The sequence below is a fragment of the Etheostoma cragini genome, chromosome 3 (assembly GCF_013103735.1).
Source record: "Etheostoma cragini isolate CJK2018 chromosome 3, CSU_Ecrag_1.0, whole genome shotgun sequence".
In the NCBI taxonomy this organism is placed as follows: domain Eukaryota; kingdom Metazoa; phylum Chordata; class Actinopteri; order Perciformes; family Percidae; genus Etheostoma; species Etheostoma cragini.
This window is the reverse complement of record NC_048409.1, coordinates 5,742,711-5,764,178: the sequence shown is the minus strand read 5'-3', so window position 1 is coordinate 5,764,178 and position 21,468 is coordinate 5,742,711. Positions and strand designations below refer to the sequence as shown.

Here is a 21,468-nt window from a genome sequence, read left to right as displayed (position 1 = left end):
TCCCTCCACACAAAACCAGCCATCAATATTGTAAATGAGTCTCTTCTAGGAAAAGATGGTCTGGCACTGGAATTACAACAGCTCACCCCAAATATGAAAAATACAGAGAGAGAGGCTGTGGCTGGGAGCTATACAGGAATTACACAGCAAACCCATCTCCTTTGACAAAACTGGGCTTCTCTTCAAAGGAGAACTCATACTAAATATAGATTCAGCGTTGGGTATATATACCCAAGGTTTGGGCGCTCCCAGCCTATAACTGTAGGGCTGCATAGCCTTGAGCTTGTTCTGTTTTCATTGGGTGCGTTGGTATTGAGGGGAGAAGCCACAGAGCTGAGACTCTAGAAAGACTATGCAACCAGATATAACTTATGAGTGGGAACATTAAAATAGCTGAAAGCCATGTATCATCAATTTTGCTTTTGCTTAGTTTAAAACAACAACAACAACAACATAATATATAATGAGGTGGGATATATATGGAGAAGCCAGGAGAACAGCAGGTCACACACTGTATTGGACTTCACAAAATCGTAGACTTTGTAGCTTCATAAACAGCCTGAGTATGAGGGAAGTGCGGAGTCTTCAATGTCTCAAACTGCTACAGAAAACACCAGCTACCTCTTCTCCCCTACACGGGGAAAGGTTTTAATGAGCAGCTTCATGTCCCCAGTGGAGATCCATGCTGCCATGAAAGCTGCTCTATTTCTGTTCCTTTTCATCCTGCTCTCCTTCTTCAGACCTGACAGTCATTATTCCTTCCATCTCCTCAGAGGGAGAGCAAGCCACTGTTACTTCACCCCCCCCCCCCCCCCCCCCCCCCCCCCCCCCCCCCCCCCGTTCACTCTGTTTGAATCAAACCTGAGCTTGTGCTGATTCAAATTCCCATTGCTGTTGTAAGATGTAGTACAGTGTGGTATATACAATATAGAAGACATACCGGTATATTGTCAGAAACTCCTTTTAGTGCTGTTATGTACAGCAACAGGGTTTTATGAATATCACATATTATGTAAATGAATTACTTTTAATATGCATTATTATATCCTTCAGTCTTATTTATCTTTAACAATTTGAAATAAATGTGCAAAGCATTTACAGAGCTCCCTGGAATGGTTATTTGCCTACATTATAACGTAAACATTCCTCTAATCGTATGCTATGATACAGACTACTATGCACGGGTAAGGTGTAAGAGTATTGACCGATATTAATTCTTATACTCTATTTGTTTGTCAATATCAAATGACATCCATCCATGTCCCTCACAATATCCACAAAGTGAGCACTAATCTTTCCTTTATCTAGGAAAACGGTAGAAGAAATGGTTCCACATTGTAGTGACTATGCTTATTCCCTTTTTTGCTCAGTTAGATAAGAAGATCAATACCGATGAACAGAGCCAGGCTAGCTGTTTCCCTCCACTCTCAGTCTATATGCTAAGCTAACCGCTGCTGCTGGCTAGCTTACAGAGAGAGGCAAGAAACGGTATCAATCTTCTTATCTACTTCTTAGCAAGAAAGAGAATAAGCACATTTTTCCATCATGTTGGGCTATGCATATTCTCTGACGCATTAAACTGGGCAGGTATCTTTCTGGTTAATTATGTTTCTTTTCATCTCATGAAATTATAATTGAACATGTGCCATGCTCAGTCGTAGTCCTTAGTAACCTGCGTGTCAGTGGTAAGAATCTGCCTGCAAGGCATGGCCACTTCACATCCTTCTCTCCAGCCCTGTGTGTGCCAGAGCATTGAATTACAGACCAGTTAAGGCAGTGGCTTGTAACTAGATAAAAGAGGAGAGTGTAGGGGAGGAAGGCAGAGGGCTGCCTTGGTGTCCTATAAATGACATTGTAATTCTCTGAACATGGGTTTTAGTGTAGCCAGCCACCATCAGTGGAAGAGGGAAAAAGGGAGGTATTTTGCCACTTTAACCAGCCAAGCATCTCTAATGGTGTGTGTGTGTGTGTGTGTGTGTGTGTGTGTGTGTGTGTGTGTGTGTGTGTGTGTGTGTGTGTGTGTGTGTGTGTGTGTGTGTGTGTGTGTATGTGTGTGTGTGTGTGTGTGTTGTGAGAGCGTGTATAGTCCACTCTGTCTAAAAGACTCCCTCTGCCCCTATTCCCATCTGCTCACTCACACAGTAAGATACAAAGCCTTTACAAGGACTGGGTCTGATGGCAGAAACCCAGCATTAGCACTTGCAGCGATAATCTGTCATGAGATCATACAGTAGTTCTATTCTTTCTCTCTGATTTAAATGTCCTGTTTTTTATGCTCCAATAAGCTGTTGACTCTTTTACCATATCACAACATGAATTTATACTGTACGGTAGCAGCTTTTGTACTCAGAACCCCATGTATGAAATAATAATACTTAAAAAGCATGTATCCATCCAGCATTAGGCATTCACATGTAATGCACAGTAAGCAGTGGGAACTGAGTGAGCAAAGCATATCTTGTGGGGGACAGGGATTGTCCTGATACATTTTTCTTTTGATGTCAGGTTAGTACATGCAAATAATAGTTCAATAAGGCAATTAAGACATCAGTCAATCATTAAGTCAAGCGGCAGAGCCCCAAAGAGTGTCCCCGTTTGTTTTGATAAAATTCTCTTCTGCGTAAACCAACCTGAGAGACTGCCACTTCGCTCTGAGCTGTTGTGAGAGCTGGTGGTGCTGAAATCTTGTGATTGGTTGTGAGGTATTCTATTAGACAATCCATCGGCCAATCGGTAGTCAGGAATGAAAAGGAGGGCTACAGTGGGGGTTAAAGGGCAAAAATCACAGTGGCATCAGGTGTTTGGCAGTTAGCACAAGCACATGCAAACATGCAGTTAGAGCATTAAGCAAGCAGGACAGGATTCATACATTCAAGGTGCATTTTCAACCTTATAACTCACTTTCTGACATATCTGATGTGTTGTTGATTTGAAAGACATAGCGCTAATATTTGAATCAATTTTTTGTTGGATAAATGAGACAATAGTGGAGATTTTATTTTAATCTTTACCCCCCCTCCCCAAAAGATATAATCATACATAACCATTATGTGATCATACTCCTTAAAATAGTGACAGGGAGAATTAGAAGAGTAGTTTATTAAGATCAATTACATTAAAGGGACTATGTAAAAACTATAATTAATCAGTTTTAGACTGTTGTAAAATGAGATCATAAATATGTATAACAACACAGCCGAGGGATACCCATTACACCTAAAGTAGGAAACTCCACTCAGCTTTAAAAAATCCTGCATCAAATTCACGGTAATTAATTTGGATTATTTTCTTAAACATTAGTCAAGCTAAAATGGATTGGCAATTACTCTGAAACTGAAAAGAGGAGTGGTACTATCATGAAAACCCAGCAAGAAAATGGATGGATGACTTAATGGCACTACTCCTTCATGAGATGTTTATTCAACCTTGGAAAGTATCCAAGATGATGTCTGCTGGGGGAAAATTACTCTTTTTAAGACAACCTCCCTCAAGCCACAGTGGGTTTAGGAAGGCTTCAGAGAATTTTGGTGGAAATGTTGAAACTCCAAATGGCCATTTGTAAGAACTGTAAATGTCTGGCTTGTGGTATGGGTTACATTTATTTGTGTTTTATGTCACAGGATAAGAATAATCTCTAGGGAACACTATTGCACATATTCTATACACACTTGCTGAACCTCACACGGGGGCAACAACATCCCCCACAAATGGCTGTTAGCACAATCTATTTCTCAATGTAGCTTACTGTTGTTGCACGAGTTCTTGTCGGGCAGGGAGTATCCCAGGTTGGCCATCTCCTGCTTGGCCTGGAGTGAGGCCTTCCACTGGGCCTCGGGCAGGTCCACAGCCAGCTCGTGGATGCTGCTGGAGTGGAGAATCTGGGTGGTGGCATAGGGAGTGGCCTGTGATGTTTGGCCAGGACTGTTGTAGTTGGCTTTGGTTGTAAAGTCTATGCTGCTGTAGATGGCTCCATCAGAGAGCATGGTGCCAGTCTTATCCCCTTGCCCAGTGGGGAGGTCTGGCAAAGAGGGAGGAAGGGAGTTTATAGGACAGCTGTAAACGAAAGTTAAGCTCAGCTGTAAACCTGGAGTATTGAAATTAACCTGTGTCTGCTTTTTTATGGCTGTTAGATACTACTGAAAAGTAGACTGTGATATATGTACATCAGGCCTTGAGTAACCTGGGATTCAAGTACATGTGGTTCTGGAGTGTTACAGTCTGGATCTTTGTGCTTTCAGGTCAGCTCACATCTTAAGAAACAGCCCTTAACAGGTACATCTCTTACAAAAAAACTCATCACACTGGTGCCCCACTTCCCCCTCCACATGTGTGAATATCTCCTTCCCCTCCCTTCTCTGTTAAAATGAGGGATAATGCTGCTGCTCTGCATGTGTGTGTGTGTGTGTGTGTATGTGCGTGATGACAGAGGAAGGGAAGCAGAGAGAGAGCTAGGGAAAGAGCAAGCAGACTCTCTCAATGGCGCATGGTTTGTATGCCCAGTGAAGGGGAGATGATGTAGAGCCATGGCGGAAGTGTCCGCATCTGCGCCAGTCAAGCTGTGCCTGTCCTTCACGACTGGCTGCTCCAGACCATCCTTTCAAACACACACCCACCCCCTGCTCTTCTGCCCGTTTCTCCCCTCACATTCTCTTTCTCAGAGGTATGGGCTATGACACCAGGCTGGACTGTTTGCCATTACTCAGCCAAGTGACAGTGGAGGCCCTGCTGGTAATGCTCTAGCTGTCTTCTGATGTGATATATAAATATATGCCCTAACACACACGCAATATGCATGTATGTATACATCGTCCATGCATATATGTACATGATGAACAACAGGAGAGGAAGGCAGGTTATCATCTTTCAACTCTTATGGTCTCTTTCTCAATGTGCCTGGGACAGCAACAGGGCACTCACCTGCTCGGCCAAAGTTACTCAGGTCATTGGGTCCCCCGGAGCTGCTGTTAACAGGTAGGCTGGTGGCTGGCCAAGAATCTGCTAACCAGGGGTAACCGGGGTCACTGGCATTCAGCAAGCCTGGCCGGCTAGGCAGGAACACAGGATAAAACACTAGTTTTAAAATGAGGCTGTGAAATGACATTAATACCAGAGCTTTTTGTCAAAAGAAACAACAACAACAAAAAATCCCTAATTACTTATTATGCATGGTTTATTTCTGCATTATGTTAAAAAAACAAAACATGACAGCAATCTGCAGCAAGAAAATGTGAAGACAAAAAAAAAATCTAACATATGTTTAAATGTTAGTCTGTGCACAATGATGTGTGTTTGTGTGAGATAAGCTTGCCATAAGCCTCTGAAGCTAATGAAACACTTCTGAGATAGGGAGAAATACTGTAAGGATACATTTCGTCTCACACAAAGTTGGAATTCCTTCAGGCAAACGCAGCCCTTTATCTCTCTGTTTTCCCACTGTGTCTTTGTCACATTCCCTGAGTTAATAATGCAAAAGCACACTGTGGAGACACTAATGCATGAATTTGCTTGCTGCACACATGTACAGCAGTGCACGCTGACACCCACATGTATATGTATCCTTATTCATTAATATCTTGTACATTCTGCTGTGTTTTCCCATCAACCTCTTGTGGCGTTGTCCAGACAGTCTAAATCTTATTTGATGAGATGTCAAACCTTGGCCCTAGCCCCACCATGATGCCCCTGACCCACTTGTGGGATGCCTGCATATGAGAGGAAAGGGCAGCTCCATTTAACAGGTGTTGTGTCCCTCCTGAGGGGGTGAGAACCATAAAAAGCAGCCATTAAGACTTTAACCTGTCATGGGTGACTGCTGGGAGGCCATTAGGGCCACTTTACTGTACAATCACGTCTGAGGCTCGTTACCATGGATAACACAGATGGAGTTAAATGAGAATGAAAGATTAGGTAAAATGCCTTTGTCTATGTGTCACTATATTGATACATTATAACCTATTTTTTCCATTGACTTTATAATGGATTTGATTAAAATGCAACCACAATTTTAAGAATGTGTAATTACTAGTTTACTTCAGTTGAGGAAGAAAAACAAATTTTTGGTTTTAAAACACATTTTAAGCAGACAAAGGAGACTCATCAAAAATATCAGAAGTATTTTGCCCTCCCTTTTCCCATGACAAATTACACCCCACTGTCAGTGCCGGGCTGTGCTGTATGTAGCAGACTACAGATAAACATGTGCGCTCTGAGAAGCTGAGGGGCACAGTAGTTAGCAGCCTGGCAGCCTGATGGGGCTTTTGTCTCAGCTCCAGCAGTGTGACGTGTTGGCTCTGAGGGACTGGGAGAGAATCAAGCCCTGAGGACAAGGGCAGGTAATGGGCGTGCTTCAGTCAGTCTCTCTCTCAGCCACAGGTTCTAATGAGACGAGCTGTTCCACAGAGGGGGGAGTCCAAAGAAACTGCAGCCCCGGCAAGCTAAGAGCCCTCGCTGTGGTTCCTGAATGCCAAAACAGGCCCCAGGGGGAGAGAAGTCTTTCAAATTGATGGCTGTGCATCAGACACATGCATTTTTATAGGGTAATACATCTCTCCCCGTCCTTCCACCTCTTTTTCTTGCTGCCTTGTTCCCCCACTGCCATCATTCTCTCTTGCCATACCATCTTTCCATAACTATATTTTTCTTTATTTCTCCTTTATACATCTTCACCTCCTTTTCCTATCCCCTGCCTATTGAATGCTTATCATTGGCGGACTACACATTCCAAGCAGCGGAAACAGAAGAGGACATTGTTTTTTTGTTTTGTTGAATCCAGCAAGACTGCACCACAAATGCACAACTGTCTAAAGTAAAAGCCCATGCCTTTGTCTTGTTATTTGTCTCACTTGTCCTGTGTGCTCCAGCAATTCCTCCCCCAGCCCACTAGAGAAAGACCATTTGAAAGACAAGAAGCTGACAGGGAAAATGGCTGCATTGTCCTTGTATTTATCACACAGCAGTATTCCAGCTAAGGATAATTAGAATAAGACTGAGTTCTACTGAGGATATTTGTGTATCCATAGTATGTGTGTGTGTGTGTGTGTGTGTGTGTGTGTGTGTGTGTGTGTGTGTGTGTGTGTGTCTGTGTGGGGTGGGAGGGAGGATGCATGTATGTGTGTGGGTGTGCGTGTGGAGGGTTGGTAATGGGAAGCCGGTGGGGGGTGGACATCAGGTCATACATATAATGAAAAGTCAACACCTAACTTTGAATCCCTGTCCAACCTAGGATGGATGGCAACCTTGGCAGATTAAATTTGATTTGGAGTGTTTCCTCTTCCTGTTAGACATTCCAGTTACTTGTGATATATAGGAAACTGTAAATACTGCCTTCAATGCCTGACATTGAGCCCTCCATAAATAAACCAAGTAAAAGATATTAATTCCAAAGCAACTTCATAAATCAGGCATTTATGGTCACATCGACTAGTGAATGGAATTTGGATTAAAAGTCTAGACATTAGCTAACACTTAGAGCAATGGGAAACACACATTACTTTCTAGAATCTAGATTAACTCTCAAGGAAAATGCTGCCATTTAGCATTCAGATCCTGGGATGTAAAGGAATCTCCATAGCAACAGTGTTAGTGAAACCTGTTCACAGCAATGCTCAGCCCATTCTCCCAGCCTATAGGAGTGAATTTGCTTTGCTAAAATATTGATCAGTGCCGAGATAGGAAGTTATTACTACCTCCTAATTACCATCTCCCTATTGGCAGGGGGATAAGGAATGAGCCCTTATCGGCTTTTATCAATTTCAATTGAGCAGCCAAAGTCAAATCGTCCAGGTCTACCAATCTGCAGCCTATTCATCTTCCATGAATCATTTATTTTGTGATCGATTAAATGTAATTGTTCAGTCAGGGCAATTTGGCAGGAGCCAATGAGGAACTGGAAATAGACAAGGCTTCATTTGCTATTGTCTAATTAATGCAATAAACATCTCATGTAACAAATGAACACATTTTCCTCTTATACTCTGCAACACATTCTCACTCTTAGGGCAGATGGGCAAGTTGCAACATCTGGGATTTGATGGCACGAGAGTGACTAACGGCTCAGAGGCTCCTTTGTGACTTCCAGACTGTATCCTATTCCAGTGTTGTGGAAATTTGTGGCAGTTGCTGCTACTGACTAAAGATATGACAAATATAGAGCACCACAAATACAGACATTTCAAATCCCATTTGCTGGAGTAAGAATCAAAGGCACTTATGTGGAAAATTGAAGGAAAAACACTACAGCAGAAAGTAGATGAGAAAATGCATGGCAAGTGGCATGGCTAATTCATTGAGAGCATGCCAGCAGCTCACAGAACAATATAGGCCAAATTGTCCATTGTGGCATCTAGTCATATGCAAGGCAGAAAAAGGAAGAACAAAAAAAGCATAAATACAAAACTGCTACATCTAGACAGAACAGACACATCCCAAAAGCCCAGAGACACACAAGGTCAGGTATAGTTGGCTATCTCTTGCTGAGTGTTTGAGATCTGGAGGCTTTACTTAGTCAGGTGTGATAAGCAGTAGATAGACAGAAGCTCGGGATTCTCAAGGGAGTCTCTTGAATACCCACAAAGGCTCAGTAACTGGTGTCATTGAGATGTGCCCTATTCTCTGTAGCCCCTCTCTCTTTCACTTACATACACTGAAATGGAGCAGGTTGTATAGGGGGTGCAAGCAGGGTTCCTCCACACACCTCTCCCATGGGTAATTATTTTTACATTATTACATGTGCTCAGATCCCAGCCGCCCACGCAAGGTGACAGGCAAATTTATCACTCCAGAGGGCTTCTGGGTTGCCTGTAGCCAGCAGCGGAAGATAAATGACAAAATAAAAGCACTCTCTGCTTAAATTGTTTCTGTTAATTCTGTTGAGGAGATTTATGAGTTCATCTATCGATGCATGAACGGAGATGTGATAGAAATGTATATTTGCACGCCAGTTTGCATGGCAAGCACACAAACAGGTATTGGTTATCTATCAATCTATATTATCGGTGTTCAAATACAGCTTGCTGTAGACTTAACGCATGACTGTGAAGGAAAGGTTGTGTTAAGACATGTAAAGCTGAGGACATAAAGAATGTAAAAATAATAATGATGATTGGGACTTTTTTTTCAATAGGGGTTGATATTGCACTTGAATACTGATTGTTGTTTTGCTTATGGTGGTACACTCACCTTCCATTGCTCATCAGACCACCATCAACTCTCTGGAATGTCACTAACATTAGGAAAGAAAGAAAGAGGGAAAAGAGGAAAAGAAGGGAAAAAGAAAACCATATTAAGTGTTTCTAGTATAATACACAGCAATCAAGCAGGATTTATTTCCATGATCAGCAGAAGATACATTGTCTTTTAAGGGTTGTCCAGTTTGCCCTTGTGCTTCAACAGCAATGTATTCATCTGTTCTTTTTTTACAGAGCTAGATAGATGATGGATTCACTAAGACATCCCTCTGTGTCCAATGCCGTTCATGAAAATTAAAAAAGTGCAATGATGAGAATTGCATATTGCTTTGCTTTGCATAAGTGGAGACGTCACATGTTCCTCAAGGACAAGATGCCTGATGAGAGGCAAAACTCATTTCATCTTTCTTATTTTGCTGCTGAGTTATTATCAGATTTGTGATTAAATCTCAGCCAAAAAAATGATTAGAAAAGGCAGAGGGCTCATTAATCATGTTGAGTTTTCTATCTATGTACAAGCGTGGAGGCTGAGTTACTGATGCTTCAGCTAGCAGGGCTCCCCACAAGCCATGCATGTGGCCTGCTCTATTACAGTGATCTATAGATAACAAGGGCTGCTCTTTGTCAGCGGCTAGTAAAACTCCATGGCTCAAAGTGAGAGACGGCTGTGAAGGATCCATTTCATCTCTGTTCAACGGCCATGATGACAAGGCAGCATCGAGAGTTCTAAGCATGTTAGAACTTCAATGGATCACAGGAAAACACGGGAAAGCAGCAAGAGCTTTGGAAATCACCTCATACCGAATTTTTTTTTTTTGAGGAGGAGGAGGAGCTGGTTTACTCAACAGGGAGAAGGAGAGCTGTTAGTAATTTGGCTCATTTGTTCCACAGATGGAGATTAAAGAAAGGAGGTGGCTGAACATTCCTCCTCTCTTTTCCATTTCATTCAGGTTGATTTCACAACAAGTCCAGGCATGGGCGAGAGAGGGGGCTTTTCTGAGGGTGACGTAGTAACACAGATGACAGGGAGAGGAAGCTACGACGATATACTACAGAGGCTGCAACAGAACATTTAAATGCATTGTCAACATTACCTAAGCTTCCTTAATCCAATTGTCTCTCTCATGAACACAATTGTAGAATTTTAAACAAGAAAAACCCAATTTAAAACTTGTAGAGTATGCATGTCAGAACAGTTAGATTTATTTTCTGGGTTAAGGTTTAAGCGACTGAATAGCAGCAAGTGGAATTAAAAAACTTGCTGCTAACAAAGATTTTACCCAGAGAAAACCAACATCCCAGGTCTGCCTGAATAAAATAAAGCTTTGACAGCTCGAGACAGAGTTGAAATCCCTTATTCAGTTATAGCTAAGCCATTTGTCTTTGTTCCACCACCAACAAACTTAAATTAGAGAATTCTCTGTCGTCTGAGAGAGGACTGACAGGAGAAGGAGGTGGAGGGGAGGGGAGGCTGTGCAGCAAGAAGGCCTCTGAAGTCCCTATCTGTGTTCAAGCACATTTCTGGGCTGCTGTGGAATACTTTTATGTTAGCCAGAGCTGTGCTTCTCGCCTCCCTCTTCCAGATAAGCACTTTCTCCAATATGAATACAGATTAATCCCCTTTAATAAGCATTAAGGGTGGGGGGGAGCATAATCAGCGTATAAAAATTCCATCAAATCTCCTTTCTGCTGGACGTGTGCCTCAACAGTGTAGTGATTTACTTCTCCTGTACTGACAGCTTTAGGAAGCTGAGACTGGACAGTCTCAATGCATCAACTAATTGTCAATACAGAGAAGAGCAGCACTGTAAGACTCTTTAGCCGCTCTGGCTCAGGTTCTGAATATCACCTCACTCTAACTCTGTAATCTCCACTATATTCGACCTTGTTTTGTTCTTGCCACTCAAAACTCTTTTAGTAAAATAACCTGCTTCCTCTCCGGCGTCTCTTAGGTGGGCCTCCGATTTCAAACCAGACAAGTTTCACTAATACCACAATGTGTTCCATAATCTGTTGAAGCTGAAGGCCAGAGAAAATTGGATTTTTCCGCTGTAGGCTCCACACAGGGGACCACACAGCTACATACTGTACATAGCATACTTGAAAAACCAAAAGTGAAAAAAGTAGTTAAGGTTGTCACAGTAAGTTCAGGAACCAGAAGGAAAGGCAATGTGCTGAAAATGCAGTAGTTTATAATAAGTAAAATGGTAGCCAAAGTAGCTAAATATGTACTGTGTAGTCACAGAAGTGGGGGAAATTGAACACAACACAAAAAATGTAACAGAAGGAAAAAGAAAAAGCAAATACACCACCCAGCTGCCAAACTGACACCTATAGAGAACAGATAAATACATTACAACACGATCAGAGTCTTAAAGAAAAAAGAAAGATGAAGGAGATTATTGGAGGAAGAGGAAAATGGGCAGGTTCGCCTTGCACCAGAAGACAACAAAGATAACCAAGACTGAATGAAACTTCATTAAAACAGGTAGCCACAACAGACATACACACAAGTACAACACAATAGGTAAATTAGGCTGTAGGATTGGCAGGAATAAAGGCTCAAGTTTGCAGGGCTCTGGTCATGGCCAATAACAAATCTAGGTGTCTTTAACTTATAAATTAGCTTTTCTGGTTTGTTAATTGCCTTTATAGTTTTTGAAGTTTGGAATTGAATTAGCCTTGACCATCAGTTTAACAATTCAAGCATATACACTATAAGCGGGCAGGAGATGAATCTGCGTTGAGGTGGGGTGAGGAGACGGGACAAATGAACAGTACCTGCAGGGGTGAAGGTGAAGGACTGAACTGCAAAAAAAGAAGACAGAGAAGTTGTGTGTTAAAAGCCTGCAGAGATAGGCAGTGCTTAAGGGGTATCTGTACACTAGGGACAGGGTCAAGCCGAGATGTGCTGAAGGGGCCGGAGAATGTTAAGACCACATCGTCACCCAGTGTGCAGAGCGACAGCCAGGAAAGCAGCTGGCTCACAGGCCACAGAGGTGTAGAGACGGTGGCATAAACCAAAGAGAACACACAAACACATAAATGTAACAAACAGAAATGAGGAGCAAATTGACCGAACCAGCTTGTACTAGCTGCCAATGGGCATGTCTGAGTTTCTCTTGAGTTTCTACACACTATTAAGGCAAAAACTCATGTTAGAATATTATGTTGCACTGACTGGATGTGTCAGTTCATTACCATTTTCTGCTCTCTAATTAAATCTTGTACCCGTGGCAGTGTATAAAGTATGGACTTGGTGGTTGCTGGTATTGACTGGAGGTCAGGGTCAGTGTGTGGGAGGAATGCTGGACAAACTGCAGCTTCAGTGACCAGCAGAGAGCCCAGTCTGCCCACTCAGTACGACAACCACGGGCTGTTAACCAACACCGTGGGTGGATTTGTCAAAAGCTGTAGCCCTTTGGAAATGACTCACGCTGACATCTGTCTCCCTGTTGGCCTTTAACACCATAGCAATCTCAGCCTCACTGCTAGCAACTTCGCCAATGTTTATTTATATTAAAACTGTACTGATTTAGACTGAAATATGATAACGTAGTAGTAAAATACTCTTGCTGTGACAGAAGTTTTTTTTTTATTTTTATGAATGGTAGAACATTTTTCCATTGTTTGCTAAGGCACAAGAGCAGAATGTCAGTGTAAATGTGCATAGGTGACTATGAGAATATGATCAGTCTAACCTGCGTAGTTGCTCAGGCCCTTTCTCTTCTTTCTCCTCCAGTACAGCCAGATGCTGAAACCCATGAGGATGACCCAGCAGGCTCCTCCAATACCCGCGATAAAGGCGGGCTGTTTCACCACATCAGTGATCTGCTCGGTGATGCTGTTGTTCCGGTTTCCATGTATAATCACGTCCCGGAATTCCTTACCTGAGGGCCCAAGGATAAACAGGCAACATTAATGTGATGCTGGATGGATAGCCACATGAGAGAAAAAGGAAATAACAATGCTGTTGTGTATGTCTTCCTGCTTTAAGGTGAGTTCAAGTTATCACAATAGCTCCTGTAATACTGATACACCAATAGACTTTTTCATTGAGCAGAAATAACACCTAAAGATACGTCAAAACAGGGTTAGGGCTAGATTGGGCTCATAGAAAGTAAATCTGATGAATTCAAGCTGAGATATTGACCAAGGGAGCAGGACACAAATCTAAAGGATGTGCAATAAAATATAATGTACAGCCTGAAAAAGACAAAGCCCAACAGCTTATAACAAACCCCCAGGTGAGTAGGTTGTTTGCTTATCTCTGCCTATAATTCACTCCATTGCCAGTAAAACACACCATGTGAAATGAAAAGAGAGGATCCTGGTCTGTATTGATCTTCCATTGCAGCTCACCCTGACTTGTCCGCTTGAAACTATTTCTTGGAGCATGATAAGACTCCAAGCACAGACATATGTTCCCACACATTGACAACACAAGAAAAAACACACATATCATACGTGCATGCATGCAAAGCTGCACAAATGCTCTTCATCTTTATATTACTGTGTAATCACATGGATGCACAACCGTTCGCATATCCACAGACACGCAGACACAAGATATTACAACTGCAAGCTTGGGGCACTGCTCTCAGAGATGGATTATGTGAGTGACACTTGGGAAATAAGAACATGCTACGGGCCAAGCCATCAGTTATGGGTCAAATCAGGCACAATCTGCCCCAGCTCCACATAAATCAAATGTGCTCAGGCCACACATCAAAATAGTAGTATTTGGACAATATTATCCATTTGGGAAATCTTAGTATTTAACAAAAACATTCACATTATTTGTTCTCCTGCTGAAATCCACTAAGACTGAAATGCAATCAAACTGGTGTTGACATATATACAAAACTAAACTGATTATTGAAGAGTAGAGAATGTTTTTTTAATCAATCCATCTTACCGATGATAATAGACTGAGGTTCACTCTTGACTCCAACCCCTGCGCTTGTGCTTGCCGCCACTTCCACCCGGTACACCACTCCCACCTGCAGCCCCCCCACCACCACTGAGCGTATGGCTGCATCCACTGTCTTATTTACATGGAAACGTGTCTCATTTCCCAGACACCAGATCTAAAGCAGAAAAGGGAAACATTAGAGAGGCAGTTGATTCCATTTGGCTTTGTATACGTTTGATGATAATCCATTGTGACTTGCTGAGACAAACCTTGTACTCTTGGATGATGCCGTTCTGGTGGTCTGGTGGAGGGGGGTCCCAGGAGATGCTAATGGAAGTGCTGTTCTGGTTTCCCACAGTCAGGACTGTTACCTGCTGAGGAGGGGCACTGGGAGCTGAAAGAGGAGGCACACAATACCCAGATCAACAATCCAATGCACTAATCTGCAGTGCAGGTAGCAGAAGAGTATTTAATCCTTAGTAACAGGAATACAAGGATGCACAGCAGTATTGTACATCTGAGAATATGTTTTAAGGAAGAGCTCATAAATGTGTACTCACACAATTGCACAAAACCAGGCACGCACACACACACACACACACACACACACACACACACACACACACACACACACACACTTTTCCAATGAATGCTATTCTTCTGGGATAGAACAGGTGGCTGAAGGCTGTCAAAATGTCTCATTAGAGGTGGATTTACATGAAGACCAGAGAAGGTTTGACATGGCTATAGCCTATCTTTAATGTTTCACTATGATTTAATATCTCATCCTCGGCTCCAGCCTGGTGGATTTGCACAGACAATACTGGTATTGATTTGTGGAATGACGGCCTGGCACAGTCAGGCAAGTGCTCTCAGTCAAGCTAAGACGCCGACACTGACTGAGCCAGGGTGGCATGCGGGTCAACGAGCTTATAGGATGAAGTCAGATCAGAAGGAAATATAAAAAAAATACATTTTAGGGGAAGGAAACAAGGTCTCAGTAAACATATTGACCGATTCCATCGATCAGCAAGATGAAACTAAAGCCAGTAGGTAAGGATCAGAGGGAAGCTTCGGAGCGAGGCACATCTAAATGAATCAGCTCTATCCACAGGCAGAGAGAGAGTGGATAAAAACAAGACAAGTCCAAGCTTTCATAAACCTCATTCTGTTGTTATTCTGATGGCAACAATCTTCTGACCCCACAAGGGGTAACAAAGGAAAAATAAATAACAGTTAGCCCAACTGGAAATAACATTTTAAAAAATAATGTTTTCTCATTTCCGCAGTGGCTGGCAGCGGAGCAGCACCACAGCAGAATACTGACAGGTCAATTACTCCTGGGCTGCCTCTCCCTCACCTCGCCTCCATCCAAAATGGCACGTGTCACCCTGTAAATCTGTGCTCATCCCTCAGTGCGATAGGCCACACCGGCCCCTGGAGAGCCAGAAGGCCCTGGCATGCAGGAAGATGAATTGGTCCAATGATGAACCCAACACCTTGGCCAGATTAGAAACAATCTACCAAGAGAGCATCTGATCAACCATGGTGCTTATGGCTCTCCAACGCTGCATTACATCCAGGTGACAAAGTGCTGGATTGGTGCGTGGCAGCAATCAGAGACAATGTCGTTCAAAGTTAATGTTATGAATGATTTAGCAGGTTATTACAATGCATATTTGCCCTAAACAATACACATTTTTCAATAGAGGCCCTAGGGGGCTGTCCTAATAGAGCCATTAGCGGAGTGATGTATGGCAGGCACGAATGTGACCCCCTGTCTCTCACGCATACACAAAGCTGCTACATTATGAGGGAATACAAACACATCACATCTGAAGCCAATAGCTAATGTAAAGCAGTGGGTGGTGTGGGAGGCTACCTGTGGACATTCCCCAGAGATCCATCAACATCGATGAAGATTAGTTCACTACAAATTAACATTTATTTAAACATTACTGGTTTCCTTTCCTCCTATAAAAGTAGATTTTGCATAAAGGACAGGCCTCCTTAATGACTTCTTAGAAAGTCATTCATTGGGAATCAGATGCGTAGGGCATAAGCGTAAGTTTTGTTTCAACATTGATGGGGACAAATATTAAAGAGCAAGTGTGGTGGGTGTGGGGTTATAATTCAATATTTCAAGAAAAAAATACACTTGCCGTGCTGTGCATTACTTTATTGCTCTGGTTTATGGCAGTTTCCCCTTCAAATTGCTGACAGACGAAAAACTCTCATTTGGGACTCCGGTATCTGGATTAGACAAAGTTTGGGGAAGTGGCTGTATGCTGCTCTTCTTCGGAGGTGGAAAACCATAACTATATCTGAAATATTTGGGACAATGATGCAGAGCAACCCGTCTGCCTCAGCATGCCCGCAGCAGAATGCATCTATTATAATAAACTAAAGCTGCTACACTAAATGTAGGTAACCAGAGTGTCGTTTTTTTAGGAGAGGTTATTTCCCCGCTTCCCAGCACTCAACGCTTGATAGGCTTGCCACTAGCAGTCATCAGTTCTCTTCAATGACCACTGACAAGCAAAGAAAACAGTCTAGACCCTCCTAAAACTGAGATGGCTGCACCTGATTGGACAAACGCTTTACTTGTGGGCTGTCTGCTCCCGGATATTAAAACAGACCAACATGGCAGCTTGTTTGGCTATTTTCCATTATTTTACAAAAATATTTCACCGAAATGTGTTTCTGAAAACATTTTATACAAGAAATCTGCTGTGCGCAGTTGCAGATTGCCACGACACTACCAGAATGCTTTGCCCGGCTGCTTACATAGACAATGAATGAGAAGCGTGGAAATGGCGTTGCCTGTGGACACTAACTTGCCCGCTGTTCATCTCTATTTGAGGAACCGGTTAGAGGAAAGACACCACAAAGCAGTCCAAACTTTTTACAAGTCAACATAACTGCAGCATACTGAGCAGCTCTTGCCTCCTTCATGCCTGGCATGGGATAATGTGAACAAAATTACTCAGATATTGGCAGGGATAATTCTGTGTCCCTGCCGTCCATATGCAAACCTAAGCCCTTGATCAGATGGCAACCACAGTTCATCTATCACCTATGACATGATTCTCCAGATGGAGAGTAAGAGAATGTGTGAAAAAGGAGGAGGGAGACTACAAAGATGGACACAGCATTGGAGCGCTAAGCATACTGTAACCTTGCATCCGTCTGGACCTACTTTAGGGATTCTCTAATTGTGTTAGCTAATGGACAAGCTTTAAGTTTTAATCACCCTCTGACCAAGACTTCACTATTCATCTAGCTGCCCTTCTTAGTAGTCCCAGTGTCTCTGAGGAGCCTAGAGCTGTGTGTTTGATGGTGTACCAGCTGACTAGGGAGAGCAGTGGGGCTTGTGACAGAAATAGAAAGTGGTGGCGCTCTCTGAGGGACTGGGATGCAGATAGAGCAGAAGCAGCGAGTGTTATCAGCATTGGTAATTGCTGGGACATGGAGGTTCTGAAGGCCTTTAGGGGAGGTGGTGTGCTTGCATGTAAGTGTTTTCTGTATGTGTGTGTGAGAGTGTGTGTTGGGTGCAGCTGTAATGTGATGGCAGTTCCCCTACAGTGTGCACTGGCTGCTGGACACAGGCGATATGGTCCCTCTGAGAAAGGGAAAATAAATGAGCCTGCCACACGGATAGGATTTGAACTGTCTCCTAAACATGCAGGCCTAAATATATTGTGGCAAGATGGGGCATTGTCTCCAGTATATGGAGTCTGTATTTCTCTCTTTGTGCTTTTGCATGCGTGTCTTTCCTTCAGATCCCATCATAATTTAATTTCAGTTATTAGACTCGAAGTTTGAAGCCAAGCTGGCACAGTGCTGTTGGATACATTTCTGTTATGGCATAGGTCGAAATAGTAAATTCATCCAAACACAGACCTGTGTCTGTGTTTGTTTGTGATATTGTGCCACACTGCTCTGTGTTCTTGTCAGAGCCTGTATGAATCAAGCTTTGGGCGACAGATCATCTTTGCAGGAGGAAGTGTGCGCTTTGTCCAATCACAGCTCAGGCCTGTGGCTCCTGGGTGATGGATAAGAAGATGTTTGGCACTAATACCACCAATCATAACCAAAAAAAAGCACAGCAGAGAGTCAAACAGACAGGCACAAACATGCATTCACATATATACCCTCAAATCTCTGTGTCAAAGGAAGGGATGGCGCGCTTGCGATATCATGACAAAAACTAACATGGAAACAGCCTACGGGGTCATGTGTCACCCGTCATCCCACATTTGTGTGGACTCACACAGTTTAAGTTGCAATGTTGTATTGCTCCCGACGTAATCTACAAATACTCAGCAGGTTCTTCTGCTTCATACCTTCCTCACTCGTCCGTGCCGTTCGGGATTCACTGTCCATGCCTTGAAACTCGTTGAAATACGGACGGACCTTGATCTCATACACAATGCCCTTTTTGAGTGCGGAGAGGACAACACTGCGCTCAGAAGGGACCTTCACATCCTGGGTCTGCCATGGTCCTGGTGAAGACAGTCCCGATGTCTGCCTGTACAGAACTCTGTAACCCTGGATGAACTGGGACTGACGATCCACCTGAGAAAGTGAATGAAGACAGGTTTACTGTTGTATTTCTGTGCGAAAAGAACTGAACAGAGAAGATTGGTAGATGCTATCTTGTGCCAGCCACAAGATAACATAAAAAAGGATGTTTTTCGGCAATGTATTTCTTCCTTACAGGATTGCATTCATGACACTTTCGAGGCTTTTACTCGTTAAATTGTCCTTCTATCTCCATCTATGACACATATAGCTAAATTAACACCCTGACATTGCCTCATACACCCAGCTCCCAGCCCAAAGTGTTCCCTCCTCTATTAAAAAGACTCTCCTTAATGCCACCTTTAAGGACAGATGCATGTCTCATGCCTATTATAAATACTAACTAGTGACACTGGAAAGCAGGTCCCACCACATCTAAGATGGGCTGTGAGTATGAGAATGTCATGCGGCACCACATACAGACACCCTGGGGACATGAGGAGAATACACAGCAGAGGGGATAACAGCAGAAATGTCCCATAGAAAAGACAGAGAGTGGAAGTGTGATAGACGCCCTGCAACCCACAAAGGACCCCTCCCTTAAAACTTGGACCCATTTAGCCATACAGAAAATGCAGAATTGATGCAGAGTCAGAGTGGGCACATAAGTCATGGTAATGGCTTGTTAACAGTAGAAGAAGTGAGCCGGGCTTTAAAGTGGGATATTAAGCAGCTGTTTTTTCGCAAGTGTAGCCAAAGTAAATCAGCAAAATGGATTCTCTGCTTGGTGCGTGACTTTTATTAATGGAATGATTTGGGAATATAAAAGCTCTCTGAGAGTGGCCCCTCTGTTTACTGAAAGGGTCCCTGATTGATTAGGCAGCCATGTTTTCTGTTGATTGTACATGGCAATCATAAAGCAATGCTTTAGCATAAAAGTAGCTTGCAAATATCAGGGTGAGACTTATTACAGGGGTCATAAACATGTCACCAGAAAAAGTGCTAATGTGGCTCATTTGGAAATGGAAACAGGCACCCCATGCCACTAAGTGATAGGTGTATGCTGTAAATATCTGCACATGAGGTATTCATAGCACCAGCATCCAAATAAATGAGCACATACATTTCCTGACCACCTCAGCTTTTAATAATATGAATAGCCTTTTTGTCTTCATAAGCATACAAATAAAACAATATATTTAGCCAAAGCTTTGGCTGTTTTTACATTTTTCACATTAATTAAAACTGCCAAATGTGGGAGACAAGGTGATGGTTGTCAAACACCACAATATGTGCACATGTATGGTGGAGAGCAGGTGTATGTTTTGTTTGCATGTATGAGTGTAAAAGAAGATGAATGGATCATCTCATGTAAATAACTTGTATTTACAAAAGGCAGTTCAACCACAAACATTAATTTCAATCCAATTTCATCTGTGCAAATTTTTTGTTTTAAGAGGGAAGCAGCTGAAGACATGTGGAAGATTGATGACCAACCAGATGTCTCTGACACCTCTTGTGATGTTCAGTGTGGTTAGGAGAAACAATTTTTCAGCTATTTGATGTTCAGTTACTTTTAAGTCACCGTTCAAAGCTGCAGTCTGGGGGAACAACCGGACTAAAATTCCCTGACATAAAACAAATTGTAGCCTCAAGCTGCACTTTTTTGGTTTAAAGAAGGATCTTAGAATATAAACTATCCTGACTATATGACTCAATTTAACAAAATCAATGATTTCAAAAGAATGTGGGTAGATAAGAAAACCACCTGCAAATCAGACAAAGTTCTTCCAGTGCAAAAACTCAAGCTGAGCAAATGAGAATGATGTACTACTATAATTGGATTCTGTATGCAAAAAGACAAGCTGCCCTTACCGTCCAGGTGACCTGAATGGTTGTGGGACTTAGCACCACTGGGTTGTGCAGCCGAACCATGACCTCACCGAGCTCTTTCTGTACATGCCTGTGGTCGACACCTTGAGCTGGAGGACTTATATCTATGAGAGAGCGAGAAAGACAAATGAGAAATAAAATGTTGCCCACTCTCCTCCACGTGGTTTTCACAGATCTCACTCACAATACACCTTGCTTCATCACCATTAGACGTGGAATGGTAAAAGAGTGAATGAATAGACCAATCGCTTTCATTACGATTTCATTTCAAAAGGAGCAACTTCATCTTTATTAAAATTACCTCATTCCATTTTGTATTAAGGCCGCTGTCTGGTTTGGAGAAAAGAAAGGAGAACTGGGCTGGCAAAGGTCTTCAGATGTGTGACTTGTCTGCACTTACTGGGGACTGACTGAACAACCACATCAACAAATGAACTCTGAATGCGCAACCCCAGACATATTGGATGGAAGATGAATGGACACTATGACACTATTTTCCAGCTCATTTCCCATTCTGCACATACACATGTTTCAAGTTACAAGCAATAAAAAAACTCCAGTTTATGAGATACTGAGTGTGGTTGAAGTGAGCCCCATTTTGAGTTATTTACCGAAGGGAAGCAAACAACTTGCAAAAAGAATTCTATATATATAAAAAAAGCTTCATTCAGACAACCCAAGATGATCAAAGATCACAGGCCACGTCATTAATGCAAGACGGGCCAAACATAGTTAAAAAGAAGAGAAAAATCAATTTGTCATCAATGCACGCCATTGTCAATAAACACATTACTATATCATTTCAAGACCTTCACTTTAGCATAAAACAGATATGCTGCAATTCAAATTTACTACACTTTTTTTTTAAACACACTCTTGGCTTGTATTTGACAGACCTCAGCCAAAAGTTGCTTCTTGATTTATTTATTTTTGCCAGGGACTTAACATATC

The 21,468-nt window shown here is 42.6% G+C and overlaps 1 protein-coding gene and 1 long non-coding RNA gene across 21 annotated transcripts in view; one reads left to right on the top strand and one right to left on the bottom strand.

The window, feature by feature from the left end:
- The window catches only part of robo2 (roundabout, axon guidance receptor, homolog 2 (Drosophila)), a 331,658-nt gene that overhangs the window by 16,198 nt on the left and 293,992 nt on the right, over positions 1-21,468 (bottom strand). For 8 of the 20 annotated variants that reach the window (XM_034862669.1, XM_034862696.1, XM_034862751.1 and 5 more), the window contains 10 exons: positions 20,500-20,621; positions 18,447-18,678; positions 14,370-14,494; positions 14,104-14,275; positions 12,887-13,075; positions 11,967-11,993; positions 9,178-9,220; positions 4,918-5,045; positions 3,746-4,018; positions 2,631-2,756 (listed from right to left, as the gene is read on the bottom strand). In XM_034862669.1, coding sequence (XP_034718560.1) covers positions 2,631-2,756; positions 3,746-4,018; positions 4,918-5,045; positions 9,178-9,220; positions 11,967-11,993; positions 12,887-13,075; positions 14,104-14,275; positions 14,370-14,494; positions 18,447-18,678; positions 20,500-20,621 — 1,437 coding nt within the window. The remainder of the gene's footprint in view (positions 1-2,630; positions 2,757-3,745; positions 4,019-4,917; positions 5,046-9,177; positions 9,221-11,966; positions 11,994-12,886; positions 13,076-14,103; positions 14,276-14,369; positions 14,495-18,446; positions 18,679-20,499; positions 20,622-21,468) is intronic. The other 12 variants (XM_034862768.1, XM_034862728.1, XM_034862796.1 and 9 more) reach the window with 3 other exon arrangements.
- LOC117938285 lies at positions 8,927-16,825 on the top strand. Its single transcript, XR_004655365.1, has 3 exons — positions 8,927-8,938; positions 12,018-12,021; positions 16,594-16,825. It is a non-coding gene; the product is annotated as an uncharacterized LOC117938285 (long non-coding RNA).